Source organism: Oncorhynchus keta, chromosome 14 (assembly GCF_023373465.1).
Source record: "Oncorhynchus keta strain PuntledgeMale-10-30-2019 chromosome 14, Oket_V2, whole genome shotgun sequence".
Lineage (NCBI taxonomy): Eukaryota > Metazoa > Chordata > Actinopteri > Salmoniformes > Salmonidae > Oncorhynchus > Oncorhynchus keta.
The window spans coordinates 38,060,893-38,076,792 of NC_068434.1; the positions used below are offsets into that span (position 1 = coordinate 38,060,893).

The window sequence follows — 15,900 nt, forward strand, 5'->3', positions numbered from 1 at the left end:
GACAATTGGGTACTTTTTCCACCACTGGCTGCATGTCAACATCCTACTGCAACCCTAGCAGCTGCCTCAACCACAACCCTACCCCCCCCAAAACAAATTTGACCTCCCCTTTTCCAAATTCCCAATGAACCCCTGGTTGTATATGCAGAGTTTTGACATTAGCCTTACAGTATAATTCCACGCAGATGCGTTAGAAAATAAATAAATTAAAGCATTTTTGCAAAGAGTTATGTGATATTAATATTGTTTTAACAGCTTTTTTCCCCCCAGACTACTTTCTCTGCCCCTCCTCCATCAGCTGATGCTTGTAAATACGTTTAGTTGCCAGGAAGTAAACTAGTGTGCGTGCCAAGATCGAAAATGAAGGGACAAAACATCTTCAAGCTAAAATAATCGCGCTTTTGAGAGTATAGTAAATCTATTTTCAAGGTAGCTAAATCGTTTTATTTCTAGTTTCTAGCACCTGTTAAGCAGTTTGAAAGTTGTTAGCTAGCTAGCTACTAGTAGCCAGCTTTAGCAATGTTTATTTTGAACACGAAGTTTATTGTTGATGCATGTCCACCGTTAACTTGTTTTGATGTTTGATTGACTAGCTTCAAGGATGAAATACCCTGCTAATCAAACGTTTTAGCTACATTAGCTACTGTAGTTAGCTTAGCAAGCTAGGTACAGTAACATCTTTATGTTTCTTGTTCCAAACAGGGTGGTTAATTCATTGTATATCCGTCTAAGCTAAGCTAGTAGCTAATGTTAGCTACTTAGCTAGCAAGTGCTCCACATTTCTCAACTTAGAATAGGGTTCGCTTCTTAGATGACATATTTGCTGCCACCGATTTAAGAATTGTGTTTGCATTTCTATTGTTCATGATTTGATCTAAAAATATAGCTAGAAGACTGGAACGTATCAACTTTGAACATGGATATTCATGAAAGAAGTCAACCATGGGGGAAGTTAGTAAAAGTGGACACTGAATCGGAAGTATTGCTTATCAACAGGGAATGTACTGTCGGGCGAAGAAAAGGTACAATTAACATTCCACACAGTGACATTAACTCACTTCACCATATTGTAGGCTACTTTCTGAAATCTATAGAAAGTTCTGTGGTAGGACACTAACTGTTATCTATAAATTATATAAATATTTAATGAGTTACTAAAATACCTGTTCTGAATATGAATGATTATTGCTCCCACAATAATAGTAATGTGTAAAATATATATTCTATAAGGCATGACACTTTAAAAAAAAACTAAATATAATCTGTGTTGCTTGTTTTTGAGGATCTGGTTTATAAATGTCTTGATGTTTGTGACAAAAGACAACATGTCATAGGCATGAGAGCCAGGCAGTGTCTGGGCTCTTCAATAAAACCAGTTAATTTAAGGCACAATGCCCAAGGTCACTAAACTTAGACACCCCCTCTGATGATATCAAAGGTGTCTATTGAGGACATGTGTGCAGAATGGTATGTTTTCTTTGTATGGATTTTGCTCAAGGAAAGGTTTAGTCTCTATTATATTGAATTCCAGGAGTCTGCTTTCCAATACAAGTGGTCTGAGTTTAATGAGCTAGTATGCTATGCACCATCCAAAATATGGTATAAAGGAAGGGTGTAAATATATCGACAATAAATCATCATAATCGTACAATCTCAGTCTAGTAATTTGAGCTGCCTCGTGAAAATATCAACTGCCCATTGCCTAAAGACATGTTTTCCTGGTATTTTAAAATGGATCATGAATAAGTCTTAATTGACTTGTTTACAGTAACGTGACGTAAACAAAGTAATGCTTTTTACACACGGTATAGCACAACCGCTCCATAAGGGAAAGGGGGATACCTAGTCAGTTGTACAACTGAATGCCTTCTACGGAAATGTCTTCCGCGTTTAACCCAACCCCTCTGAATAGGAGATGTACCTTAATCGACATCATAAGTAGCCTACCATACGAGAACATCTAGCTTATTCAAATCATGCTTAAAATAGTCATCTTAGACGATGTTGTGATTTTCTGTGCATTTTTATGAACCGTCATTTTCTTTCACCAGGCTGTGATCTTTCCTTTCCTGCTAGCAAACTGGTCTCGGGGGATCACTGTAAGATAGTCCAGGATGAGAGATCAGGGTTGGTGTGGCTAGAGGACATGAGGTATGAGGGGGGTCTCTAACAATATTTTTGTTGTGTGTTTTTTTTTCTTTCTCTTCGGTCCTGTATAGCTTATAGGCTCAATGTGGGCCCATTTTCAAGGCTCGTCTGATCAATTCTGTATGTTTAACAATGCGATAACACGGTAATGTGAAGCATTTTACCTGTTAGCCTAATCTGGCTAAATAGATTTTAACCTGCGTTTTATGTTAGGTTTTATTAAAAGAGAAAAATATGTTATGCAGATTGCCCTGTTTGTTGTGACTGGTCAGTGTATTTAATGGTAGCTTGAACAGATCTAGGCCTGCACATCACAGTGTAGTCTAATTGTCAGTGTAAAGCAACCAGCTTGGAGGTAATGAAGCAAATGACACTAACCAGTAATTAGAGGTTGTGTTTTACCATGCTCTGAGTCAGCAAAGTATTCTCTACACACATCACTCTAGTGTCCGCGCACACACCCACTGCATTAGGCTATGCATCATTGAGCACAGTGGTAACTCTGTTTTGCTTCTGAATATTGTGGAAACCTCTGCAATGGAAAGACGGAATGCGACAGTGTAGTTACTCAATAGTGTAGGATACAATTCCATCCCTATACATCCCATGAAGAGAAGCTACTATTTAATCAATGCCCTGTTCATTGCTACTATAATAATAACTGCATCCCTAGTCTGGGATTTCTTCCAAGGCTGCTGATAAATCCACGACAGAAATGACTGACCAGTGTTGTTTTTTTTGTGTGCGTTTTTCCCCCACCACCCTCTAGCACCAATGGTACAGTGATTAACATGTCAAAGCTGGTGAAAAAGCAGGTTCATATGCTGCAGAATGGAGACGTCATCTACTTTGTGTACAGGAAAAACGAGCCAGAGCTAAGTAGGTTTTTTTCCCCTATATTCATTGGGGTGTTTCACTCTGTGGTCTCTTTGCTGCTAAACCATAATGTTGGTTTCTCTGTTTTACATCGGTTATATCTCCTTAAGATAACTTCAATTAATTAGTTAAACAAACAGGGAGCACAGTTTAAAAAACGTTGGCGTGTTGTAGGCTGTATAAAGAATATAACATTTTTCTTAAGTTTCTTCAGAAAGTGTATATAAATCAGTAGTTCATAGTGCATAAATGTCTTTTAGCCACTTGTTTTCCTGTGTATCTTTCGCTGCTGATACCTTGGTTATATAATACATACACAATTAACTTACATAATGTGTGTAAACTGAGTTGGACAAGTAGGTCAGCTAAACTCATTCTTGACCGATCAAAATAAGAGTAATATGTTCCCTTTTTGGGATATTTAATGAATTATTCATGAAAGTTTGCCTCAACAACTGAGTAAAGTATAAGTATGGTGTGCAATCTTTTGCTCGTACAGATATTGCCTACATATATCAGTCCATAAAACCAGAGAGGACATTCTCACAAGACTCAATTTGTAAGTAGGTAATACCCAAATCAATGTGATGTTTGACTGTGAACTCTGCATCCTTTTCATGAAAAACCTTTGTAGGCTCATTAGCTTGTTTGTTGCTTACCACCCTTTTCTCATCCTGTCAGGCGACGCCACCAAATGCTCAGATATGCAGCAGAAAGCCCAACCCTGCACTGTTCCAGCAGCAGTGTCTGTGGAGCCATTCCTGGTTGGACCTCCATGGGAACAGCCGGCCTTAGAGGAGCCCCAGCCCTCCACCTCCTCCCACCTCTTCCACACATTCTCCCCCTCCACAGCATGTTCTTCTGCAGCCTCCCTCCTGCACTCCTCTGCCCCAGGTAGGCTTTCCATCTGGCCTGTGCTTGTTCTATATTTTGGTTAATTGTGAAGTCTGCCGCCCTCCCCCCTCAAATTCTTTAACCGATATAGCATGTCTCCCTTGAATTGTGCCAGCTTTGTTCACTGTCCTTTACCTCTTTCAAAATCCCTAAATTCAAGGGCGGCTCTGGACAACTGATAATATGATAGACTTTATCCGATTTGATCAGACTTATATGGCCACTACTACTCCTGCTATTCAAGGATAGGCACAGGTAACTGAATGTGCACCAATCTCATGAGCTTTTGATAATTCTTCGTCTCTCAGGTTCCGAGGGTCCTAAATTTGCTGCATCCTCTGTAAGCAAGGCTGAGGAGCCCAAATCTAACCTCCTCTGCTCAACAGACGTGCGACAGACTGAAGCCCAGAGCAGAGTCCCAATGCTGGAAGAGGGGGACATGGAGCCAGAGAGAAAGAGGAGGAAAACTGACGGTGCTGGTCAGTGTCATTACCTTGTGGGGTCTTGATACTTGGTTGGTGACGCTTGATTGCAACAGTTTTCCCCCTTTTCCTTCCCTAGATAAGAACTATGATTTTGGACTGCCACATACTTCCAGTATTGAGGTGGTGGGCCCGGGCCCAGCTAAGGGGACTCTTATCACGGATCTATTGGGAAAAGCTGCCGTGACTGTGGAAGGAGCCACGACTGACAAAATGGAGGAGTCCCTCACCTGTATCATCTGTCAGGACCTACTTCATGACTGTGTCAGGTACAGCAAGACTGTACCTACTACTACTAAATTAGAAAATAGGCCCACTCCACATTTTCATTGCTTGTGGCTCCTCGCAGCAGATGTAAATAACTGTTTCAATAAATATAATATATAGTCATATAAACAACACACAACATTGTGTAATTCCATTCTGTAAGACCGAAAGCTGCCTCCACTGCATTGTTCATGTTATCATCTCCCCGTGCGTCTCCCAACTAGCCTGCAGCCCTGTATGCACACCTTCTGTGCTGCGTGTTACTCTGGCTGGATGGAGCGCTCGTCTCTCTGCCCCACCTGTCGCTGCCCCGTAGAGAGGATCCGCAAGAACCACATCCTCAACAACCTGGTGGAGGCCTACCTTATCCAGAACCCAGGTTTGTATCCAATCTGCCCTACTCTACCTTTGGACCCTCATTAACACTACTGGGGATGGTCCCTAGCTCTTCCCCCTGTTAAACACGGCATTTCTGCATTTTGTCTTATGTGTTTCTCCTTGTCCTGAATATCTGTACAGGGCTAGCCTATAAAAAACATATGTGGGCCTTTTGTTTGTACCATCTCTTTTTGTGTGTGGATAAAGCATTGCAATATTGACCCTGTGTGTCCACAGAGAAGTGTCGCAGTGAGGAGGACCTGAAGAGCATGGACGGCCAAAACAAGATAACTCGGGACATGCTGCAGCCAAAGATTGAGCGTTCCTTCTCTGATGAAGAGGGCAACTCTGATTATCTCTTTGAGCTCTCGGACAATGACAGCGACGCCTCCGATATCAGGTCAGACAAAAGAGTAGCTGTGTGTATGCGTGAGAGTGTTTGTGGTCTTGTGTGTACAGTATGTGACCGTGTGTGTGTGTGTGTGTGACTGTGTTGTGTTTTTCTCCCACTGAAACCTTTTCTCCTTGTTCCTGTTGTTGTGTGTCCATAGCCAGCCCTTTGTGATGTGCAGACAGTGTCCAGGCTACAGGAAGGAGGTTAGCCAGGTTCTGTGGGCCATAGGGCCAGCTTCTCTAGGACCAGCCCCACCAACTCCTGAGGACAGGGCTGGGAAACCCCTTGGAGAGAGGCCATCAACATCATCAACACGCTCTGACTTCCCCACTACAGGTTACTGAACTGTGCCGAACTGTTGACCACAATAACGGATGACCTTTTTGTATAGTGATTTTATATCTGATATGTAATCGTTCTACATTGTGTGATCAAATTGGCTATCAAAATGTTGCACTCGCCCGAACACAGAAATGTGTTGGTCAGATGCGCTACAAGCATCCCATCTGCAGATTCTACAACACTACAGTGTGCACCTTTCAGGGCCTCGACCCAGATGATATGCATATGTGTCCCACTGAAATGTTTCCCTCTGTGTCCTGTCCTCCTCCTGCAGCTCCTCGAGAGTACACGTGTCCTCCTCAGGGCAGCCATGTCATCTGCACCTGCTGCCTGCAGCCCATGCCAGACCGCCGCACCGAACTCTCCTCTCAGCAATGTGAGTGGCCCACAGGCCTGTCAGTCAATGTTCATGGACCAACGGCACGGTTGCCTTGGCTGAATGTGCTGATGGGTGTGGTTCTTTGTGTTGGGCAGGTGTGGCGTGCCAACGGCCCTTCTGCCACATGTACTGGGGCTGCCAGAGGATCGGCTGTCAAGGCTGCCTAGCATGTTTCAATGGTTTGTCTCTGCTCTAGTACTCCTAAGGGCTAGATTTACTAAGCACTGGTTCAGTTAGTCCCTGATATTTTCCAATGGTAAATAAAGAATACAAGGTTGAACAAAATGGTCATTTAAGGTTAAAGGGATAGTTTGTGATTTTGGCATTCCAATTTAACTAATGGATACAATTTGTATGTCTGCGTCCAGTATGAAGGAAGTTAGAGGTAGTTTCGTTAGCCAACGCTAACTAGCGCTAGCTTAGACTGGAAGTCTTCGGGCATAGAGCTGTTCCTGAAGACGTCCAGTCTTTGCACTAAGCTAGTTAGCATTGGCTCACAAAATTACCTCTAACTTCCTTCATACCTGATGCAAATACATAACATTTTTATCCACAAGTTCATTGCCAAAATCCCAAACTAAGTTGTAGTACTTAATCGCAAATAAGTTTGTGGAGATTTGTTTAATTAACCTTAGAAAATAACCAGTACAAACTTCACACTGGGCTATTAAACAGCCATCACGAACATTGAGTGGCTGCTGCCAACATACTGACTCAAATCTCTAGCCACTTTCATAATAAAAAATGAGATGTTATAAATGTATCACTAGTCACTTTAGACAATGCCACTTTATATAATGTTTACATACCCTACATTACTCATCTCATATGTATATACTGTACTCTATACCATCTACTGCATCTTGCCTATGCTGCACGGCCATCGCTCATCCATATATTTATATGTACATATTCTTATTCTTTCCTTTACGTGTGTGTGTGTGTGTGTGTGTGTGTGTGTGTGTGTGTGTGTGTGTGTGTGTGTGTGTATATATAAGGTAGTTGTTGTGAAATTGTTAGATATTACTGCATGGTCGGAACTAGAAGCACAAGCATTTCCCTACACTCGCATTAACATCTGCTAACCATGTGTATGTGACCAATAAAATGTGATTTGATGCTTAGTTAACCAGGCCTTTTGGGTGATTTCCAAGATAACACTATCATTTTGGAAAGTTTGACAATAGTGGTTGCAAATGGAAATTTACCAAGATAGGGACAATATAGGAAATCTATGTCTTACTCATCATGTGTTACTGAATCACATTACAGTAGCATGTTTACCAGTATGAGAAATATAATATCTGTGTCTTCTTCCACAGAACTCAACCTTACAGACAAATGTCTGGATGGTGTTCTGAACAGCAATAACTATGAATCAGAGATCCTCCAGGTACATCCTTTTTATACTCCTTGGCTCTAACCAACCGTTGGTCTGTCTGGACACCCAGAAACAGTATCTGCACTATTTGGGGTGGTTTCCCAGACACAGATTCATCTTAGTCTTGGAGTAAAACACTATTTCAATGGCGATTCTCCATTGAACATGCTTTTCAGTTTTTTTATGGCTCCTGAGTGGCGCAGCGGTCTAAGGCACTGCAGACACCCTGGTTCGAATCCAGGCTGTATCACAAGCGGCCGTGATTGGGAGTCCTATAGGGCAGCACACAATTGGCCCAGCGTCGTCCGGGTTTGGACTGTGTAGGCCGTCATTGTAAATAAGAATTAGTTCTTAACCGACTTGCCTAGTTACATAAAGGTTACATTAAAAGTACAATTTTGTTGTCCAGGACTAGTCCTACTCTGTGTCTGGGAAACCGGCTCCTTGTTACATAACTCAATTTAAGTGAATGTATTTCATTTGCATTTGTTTATAACTTCTCTACTATGGAGATCACTAAAGTCTAATACAGTGCCTTCAGAAAGTATTCAGACCCCTTGACTTTTTCCGCATTTTGTTACGTTACAGCCTTATTAAAAAATGGATAACCATTTTTTTTTTCAATCTTACACACAATACCCCATAATGACAAAAAAAAAAATGGAAATATTACATTTCCATAAGTATTCGGACCCTTTACTCAGTACTTTGTTGCTGCACGTTTGGCAGCAATTACAGCCTCAAGTCTTCTGCTTACAGAATTACTTGTCAGCCAGAGGGATGTCGTGGAGGGACATGCTACAGGAGGGTCTTCGGGGCCTGCAACAGGGAACCTTCTATCTCTCTGGTCAGTCTTGACACTATCCTCTTCACCTCACGTAACTTGAGATTGGAAGCATTCCAGGTTGCCTTTTTTGCAGTTGCACATCTCAGAAAAGTGCTACATCATAATAAAGTGTTTCTGAGGCACATCTGCAGATGTTATGAGATATGATCAACACAACTGCAAAAACGATAAGCTGGAACGCCACCATTAAGCTTCCCATCTTGAACATGGTTCTAAGTCGTACTGACAGTGCAGAGCATCCTTCCACCTCCCTTTGGAACACACTAGTAACCCTCGCTCTCCAATTTTTCTACCCCAGATTATCGCATCAACAGTAATGCCATAATGTGTTTCTGCTGTGGCCTGCGTGCCTTCAAGGAGCTGGCCTACAAATATAGACAGAACATTCCTGGCTCGGAGCTCCCAGGTGAGAGAGCACTGCCCACAACGACACAGCCTCTAACGACTGTAGACTGCGAGATGGCAATGAACTAGCATATCCAAATTTATGAATGAAACTTTATTTGTTTGATATTCTTTCCCACAGTTGCTGTGACGTCTCGGCCTGACTGTTATTGGGGACGCAACTGCCGGACTCAAGTAAAGGCACACCACGCCACGTAAGTTACATGTGGCCATTATCTTCTGAATAGGTCTCCACAGTCCAAGCTTACCAGTCAATAGTTTGGACACACCTACTTTTTTTTTGGTGACTATTTAAAAAACAAAAAAAACTATTCTACATTGTAGAATAATAGTGAAGACACAAACTATGAAATAACACATATGGAATCATGTAATAACCAAAAGTACCCTTTGCCTTCATGACAGCTTTGCACATGCTTGGCATTCTCTCAACTAGCTCATGAGGCAGTCACCTGGAATGCCTTTAAATGAACAGGTGTGCCTTGTTAATTTGAGGAATTTCTTTCCTTAATGCGTTTTGAGCCAATCAGTTGTGTTGTGACGAGGTAAGGGTGGTATACAGAAGCCCTATTTGGTAAAAGACCAAGTCCATATTTTGGCAAGAACAGCTCAAATAAGCAAAGAGGAGCGACAATCCATCATTATTTTAAGACATGAAGGTCAGTCAATCCGGAACATTTCAAGAACTTTGAAAGTTTCTTCAAGTGCCGTCGCAAAAATCTTCAAGCGCTATGATGAAACTGGCTCTCATGAGGACCGCCACAGGAAAGGAAGACCCAGAGTTACCTCTGCTGCAGAGGATAAGTTTGTTAGTTTCCAGCCTTTCACCCCAAATAAATGGAGTGCATCCTCAGATGACCTGGCCTCCACAATCACCCTAACTCAACCCAATTGAGATGGTTTGGGATGAGTTGGACTGTGGAGTGAAGGAAAAGCAGCCAACAAGTGCTCCGCGAATATGGGAACTTCTTCGAGAGTGTTGGAAAAGCATTCCTCATGAAACTGGTTGAGAGAATGCCATGAGTGTGCAAAGCTGTCAAGGCAAAGGGTGGCTACTTTAAAGAATCTCAAATCTATTTTGATTTAACACTTTTGGGGGGGTTACTACATTTTTCTATATGTTATTTCATAGTTTTGATGTCTTCACTATTATTCTACAATGTAGAAAATAGTACAAATTAAATAAAACCCTTGGAATGAGTAGGGGTGTCAACTTTTGACTGATACTGTGTGTATAGTTGTGTGGTCTCTGTTAGTGGCTTCAATGTGGCTGTACATGTATTTTACCAGCAGGGGGCACTGTTTTATCAGCTTGGCCAATAACACCTGCTAGTAGAGGAAAGCTGCAATCACTTCTTCACTGCAGCTCTGGTTCATGATGTGACACATTTGTATGGTTTCCTTTTCACCTTGTTGCAGGAAATTCAACCACATATGTGAGCAGACGCGTTTCAAGAGCTGAAGAGCCTTGTGGGTGACCTGCTATGCAAGGCTCCTCTCCAATCACTGGAGCAAAGACTGACTTCCAAGGATCTCCTGTATTACTCTCTGTCTCTATACAAAGTGGTCCTTTTTTTCCTCCCTCCCTTATTAAGCAGCTCTTTGCCCTGAGGTAAAGTGTCTCTTTCTTAGGTAATAAATTGTAGTTCCCTAACAGGTTCTATAGACTTCGTATTTGATATGCAGAAATTACAATCAAACTATTTTGAGAAGACTGGCTAGGTAATGATTAGCCCAGTCTTATAGGCATAGTAGGGTGGGATAGTACTATGCACTCCACACAGTAGGGCCGGATTCCCCTATATGATGATGGACTAATATCTTATGAGGAATATGATCAGCACCCTTCATTGCAGTATCGTGTTCTTTTGGGTACATGATCATATGACTAGTTTGAGGGATATATATTTTTTTATTAAATACACTGAGAACAATTGAAAATAAGAATTTGTTCTTAACTGACTTGCCTAGTTAAATAAAGGTAAATAAAAAATATGTGTACTGTTACACACTGGATGAAATGGCATCTTTTGTGACTGTAGCTTAGAAGGCATAAATATATTGATATTAGTAAGCCGTTGACACTTTTTCTATTTCCGTGTGCCTGAGTAGTTGTCACCAAAAAAAGGATGAATTGATTTTGTTTTTCTCTCTCAACTTGTGGTGTAGTGCTTTAGATATCTTGGAGAATTCTGTATTTGAAGGCTTCCTACTTTTGTGAAAATACAGCCGCAAATGGTGTTCTAAATAGTATTCATATGTTGGAACCTTCCCCCAAACCTACTAGGTAGAATCACAGCTATGTTGTCTAAAGACTTCATATGCATATATAGACGTTGAGGCTTCTTGTGGTTTCTATATCTCTCTCACACACACAAGGAAAAAGTATGTGAACCCTTGTAAATACCAGGGTTTCTGCATAAATTCGGCATAAATTGGTCATCTGATCTTCATCTAGGTCACAACAATAGACAAACACAGTCTGCTTAAACTAACACACAAGCAATTATACATCTTTCTTGATCCCACCGTGTAAACATTCACAGTGCAGGGTGGGAAAAGTATGTGAACCCTTTGATTTAATAACTGGTTGACCCTCCTTTGTCAGCAATAACCTCAACCAAATATTTTCTGTAGTTGCAGCAGTGGCTTCTACCGTGTTGTCCTCCCATGAACACTATTCTTATTTAGTGTTTTATGTTTTGTAGACAACAGAGAAGTTAGCATGTTCCAGAGATTTCTGTAAGTCTTTAGCTGACACTAGGATTCTTAACCTCATTGCGAGAGCACAGCGCAGAATGCTCAATCATCTTTGCAGGATGGCCACTCCTAGGGAGATTAGCAACAGTGCTGATCTTTCTCCATTTCATAGATAATTTGTCTTACTGTGGACTGATGAACATCAAGGCTTTTAGAGATACTTTTGTAACCCTTTCCAGTGTTATGCAAGTCAACAATTCTTAATCTTAGGTCTTCTGAGATCTCTTTTGTTCAAGGCATGGTTCACATCAGGCAATTCTTCTTGTGAATAACAAACTCACATGTTGTGAGTTTTTAATAAGGCAGGGCAGCTCCAACCAACATCTCTAATCTCGTCTCGTTGATTGGACTCCAGGTTAGCTGACTCCAATTTAGCTTTTGGAGAAGTCATTAGCCGAGGGGTTCACATACTTTTTCCCAGCCTACACTGTGAATGTTTAAATGATGTATTCAATATAGACAAGAAAAATACAATGTGTGTTATAAGTTTAAGCACACTGTCTATTGTTGTGACTTTAGATGAAGATCAGATCAAATTTGATGACCAATTTATGCAGAAATCCAGGTAATTCCAAAGGGTTCACATACTTTTTCTTGCCACTGTATGGATGACAAAGATATTCAGTGGCACCATTTTGAATTCAGACAGCTTCCACATATTAATAAGACGGTGCAATTTGTGTTTATTGGAAAAGGGAGGTTATACTTAGTTTTGGGAAAAGGGGATTTCTGCTGAGTTTCTTTGTATTTCCCGACAAGGGCAAAAAGCCATGTACAAGCTAAGCATAATAGGGCTGAGTGAGAATCCATGGGATAGTTAGTTGTATAGGATTTCAGTTTGTCAGGCGGGGATAATGAGGGTTATGTGTTGAAATGTTGTTTTATCTGAGGCTGGGAAAGGCAGGGGTGTTCAGTTATATGCTTTGCTCGGGATAATCAACGTAAAGCAGATTTATTTCTTTTTTCTTTTAAGTAGTGTATTAGAGAAGCTTTCTCAGCTCTGAACTGGTAGTGATGGCCAATGCAGGTTTTTTGTTTGTTAGAATGCACAATGGTTGGTTAGACTTGGGTTCAGGGGGGTAGAATTGTTCCTCCTTTTTTGCATTGTTAGGTTAGTGGTGTTGGCTAAACATGTTGATTTAAGCCAACAACTTGATCATACTGGGTGTATCATACTTGTTAGTAAGGATTACTATTCTGTATTGTTTTGCAGAACCCCCCCCCCCAGGTAGTAATATGTTAAACTTGACACTTCTGCTTTGTATTCCAGTTAATACGATGAGTACATGTTTTTGGACATATGTTGCCATATTGAAGTGTAACCTTGGAGCATTTTGTATCGATCTTATAACAAAGTGTTTATTTTTTTGTTTTTGTTTTTTTTGCGCTGTTTATTGTTTTGGTGAAACAGAGGAACAAATGCCATGGTTTGGTTAAACCTGAATTGGTGCAACTTTCCTGTATTATGTTTTGAGGACATACTACATTGCCATTTGAATTCTAACTTGTTTAGGGTGTTTTCACTGTCAGACAAAGTGTTGCATTTACACAGTACTCACTTGTCTCTTACCATTATCTTTAAATTAGTGACCAATCATATGAAAGTCTAATCGGCCCAGTGTCTGCAGACCTTTTAGGCTAGCAAGAATGCCCTGATATACTATTTTCTTATGTGCCCTTTTATATATTAAAAATAACTTGCGTTGTTAGTAGTGAAGGAAAGTACAGCATTTTGGGGGGAGGGTTGGGGGTATACAGTCATTAAAGTGAAAAAAATGACTTTGCAAGAAATGAAATGAAGAGGTTATTCACTTTGATCCAATATCTTGTGTATTCTGTGTAATTAAAAAAAAAAATGTTTTGTTGATTTTTGTAAATTGTGACATTAAATTACAACATTGATTTAATATGGAAAAAGTAGAATGTCCAAACTGTTAGATCTGTTTACAAGCAAGACTAGCTTGGAGGGTATTTGTTTCTAATTCAGCTCGCACACATTGACAAATTTGAATCACTCATTTGAACATTTAGTCTGGGATTCAATCTGATTGTGGGTTATAGGCATTGCGGGTTTTAAAAGCAATGTTGGCGGAGATCCCATTAACGGTAAACACTGCATATGTTGGCTCAATCGGAAATGGCCTTTAAAAGCTGCAATGCCCATAACCTGCGATCGGCACCCAACTGTTCTTTTGATGACACACAAGATTACAATTAGGTGGAGATTCTAACAAACGCCGATTAATGACCTGTGCACAGCGATAGATTGAAGGCAATTGCCCAAACATTCATGGAGATTAAATTAGCTGTAAAGTCTGCTCAAGCAGATATGACCTTAGTCTATCACATTTTACTGGTCCTTTGTGTTTGATTCCCAGTCCCAAGCTGAACTGTAATAAGCACTGAGGAAAAGGTGGAGAAGACTTCTTTTATTCTCGATTGCGGCATCTGTTGAGAAACGTCCTTGTGCAATCAATGTGTGTGAAACTCGGGATTGGTGCTGTAACTCGACCTACAGTGCATTTGGAAAGTATTCAGACCCCTTGACTTTCCACGTTTTGTTATGTTACGGCCTTATTCTCAAATGGATTTAAAAAATTTAAATCCCCCTCAATCTACACGCTACCTCAATGACAAAGCGAAAACTGTGACATTTTTACAAATGTATTAAAAATAAATAAATAACTGACTCGATTTAAGCTCAGGTGCATCCTGTTTCCCATTCGTCATCCAAGAGCTGTTTCTACAACTTGGAGTCCACCTGTGGTAAATTCAATTGAATGGACGTGATTTGGAAAGGCTCCACAGTTGACGGTGCATGTCAGAGAAAAAAACCAAGCCATGAGTTTGAAGGAATTGTCTGTAGAGTTCTGAGGCACAGATCTGGGGAAGGATGCCAAAGAATGTCTGCAACATGGAAGGTCCACAAGAACACAGTGGCCTCCATCGTTCTTAAATGGAATAAGTTTGGAACCACCAAGACTCTTCCTAGAGCTGGCTGCCTGGCCAAACTGAGTAATCGGGGGAGGAGAGCCTTGGTCAGGGAGGCAGGTGACCCAGAACCCGATGGTCACTCTGTGGAGATGGTTGCCCTTCTGGAAGATTCTCGCAGCACTGAAAAGAGTCTAAATACTTATGTAATTGTAATTTCAGTTTATTTGTAATAAATTTGCTATGTCATTATTGGGTATTATGTGTAGTTTGAAGGGGGGAAAAAAGCAATCAATTTTATAATAAGCCTGTAATGTTACAATGTGAAAATTCAAGGGGTCTGAATACTTTCCGAATGCACTGTATGTAACCTAACGATATACCCCCATGTTTTTTTGGGTGGAGATAAAGGGGGACAAATAATGGGCCCGCTTTCTGCCCAAGGCCCTTAGCTCATGTCTTAAGTCGTGGTTTCCCTGTTGTGGGTTCACACTGTGGCATTCCTGAGAGGCTCAGGCCCTAGCTCAGCACAACCTTTCCCCGCCAGCCGATCCCTCCCCACAGCAGAGCTGAACCTTAATTATTTCTAACAGGAGGATCTGGGCACCCTAAGCCAACAACAGTGCAAACCGCCGATCCGGAATTGGTGTTAAAGAGGCTTTGGGGGGGTGCTTTGCATTCTCTCCGAGAGAAACTATGTATTCTAGGGAAAATATTTACTCACTTTGTGATGGTGTCTGGACCAAGCTGATCTGTACTAACAGTATGACCAGTTAGTAAGTAGAAAAGGGCTAGTTTCATTCTACCTCATGAAATCCCCCCAAAGACATTCAGAACAAACCCATCTGTACTTAATTTAATAGATTCTAAGAAGTGGAGGACTGACTGAATGGGCATGTAGAGCAACACTCAAGGCTTGATTCAATCTGTATCGCAGAAGTGCAGTGCTATAACACGATTGAAATATAAAGGTAATTTCCTATTGCGTCAACATATGCCGTGTTTACCATGAATGCAGTCTCCACAAACATTGCCTTTCAATTTCTATCACAATATAGCGCTGAACGGATTGAATAGTTACGTTTAATGCAGGGGAACACAACTCTTGCCCTCAGGTGTGAAAGTTGCTTAAAAATATATATATATCTGAGGTACCTATACTACATACGTCCATAGACCTGAGCCCTATATGACATGTGTCCAGAGCCACGGGAAGTAGGGGTGATGCGGGTGATGCAGCACTTTTCTAAAATGAAAACTTTACAAAATAATATATTTTTATTACCAAATTAGTACACTTGCCCTTTATTACCCCTGCCAGCAAGGCGCAGCGGGTTGAGGACCAATGAAATCTGATTCCTCCGATTGTGTCATCATACATCTGTTTGAGGAAGATGGCTGATAAAATGTTTCTGT

General features: G+C 41.0%; 1 protein-coding gene across 2 annotated transcripts; it reads left to right on the forward strand.

Moving 5' to 3' along the window:
• The first annotated feature begins 296 nt into the window (after positions 1 to 296).
• LOC118393369 (E3 ubiquitin-protein ligase CHFR-like) lies at positions 297 to 13,470 on the forward strand. Of its 2 annotated transcripts, none has more exons than XM_035785990.2 (18): positions 297 to 429; positions 887 to 1,022; positions 2,052 to 2,151; positions 2,918 to 3,027; positions 3,524 to 3,583; positions 3,706 to 3,918; positions 4,227 to 4,397; positions 4,480 to 4,669; positions 4,892 to 5,046; positions 5,283 to 5,445; positions 5,597 to 5,775; positions 6,056 to 6,157; positions 6,256 to 6,339; positions 7,483 to 7,553; positions 8,301 to 8,388; positions 8,687 to 8,794; positions 8,915 to 8,987; positions 10,213 to 13,470. In XM_035785990.2, the coding sequence occupies exons 2-18, from the start codon at positions 917 to 919 to the stop codon at positions 10,253 to 10,255; spliced, it is 2,016 nt and encodes a 671-aa protein (XP_035641883.1). In that variant the 5' UTR covers positions 297 to 429; positions 887 to 916; the 3' UTR covers positions 10,256 to 13,470. The 2 variants fall into 2 exon arrangements, with proteins under 2 accessions (XP_035641883.1, XP_035641884.1); XM_035785991.2 differs by having other exon boundaries at positions 4,305 to 4,397.
• The last annotated feature ends 2,430 nt before the right edge of the window (positions 13,471 to 15,900 follow it).

Coding starts and splice junctions, on each gene's coding strand:
- LOC118393369 (XM_035785990.2), top strand. CDS start 917: ATGGATATTCATGAAAGAAGTCAACCATGGGGGAAGTTAGTAAAAGTG. Junction 2,152..2,917: donor GTGTGGCTAGAGGACATGAG/GTATGAGGGGGG, acceptor ACCACCCTCTAG/CACCAATGGTACAGTGATTA. Junction 4,670..4,891: donor CTACTTCATGACTGTGTCAG/GTACAGCAAGAC, acceptor TCTCCCAACTAG/CCTGCAGCCCTGTATGCACA.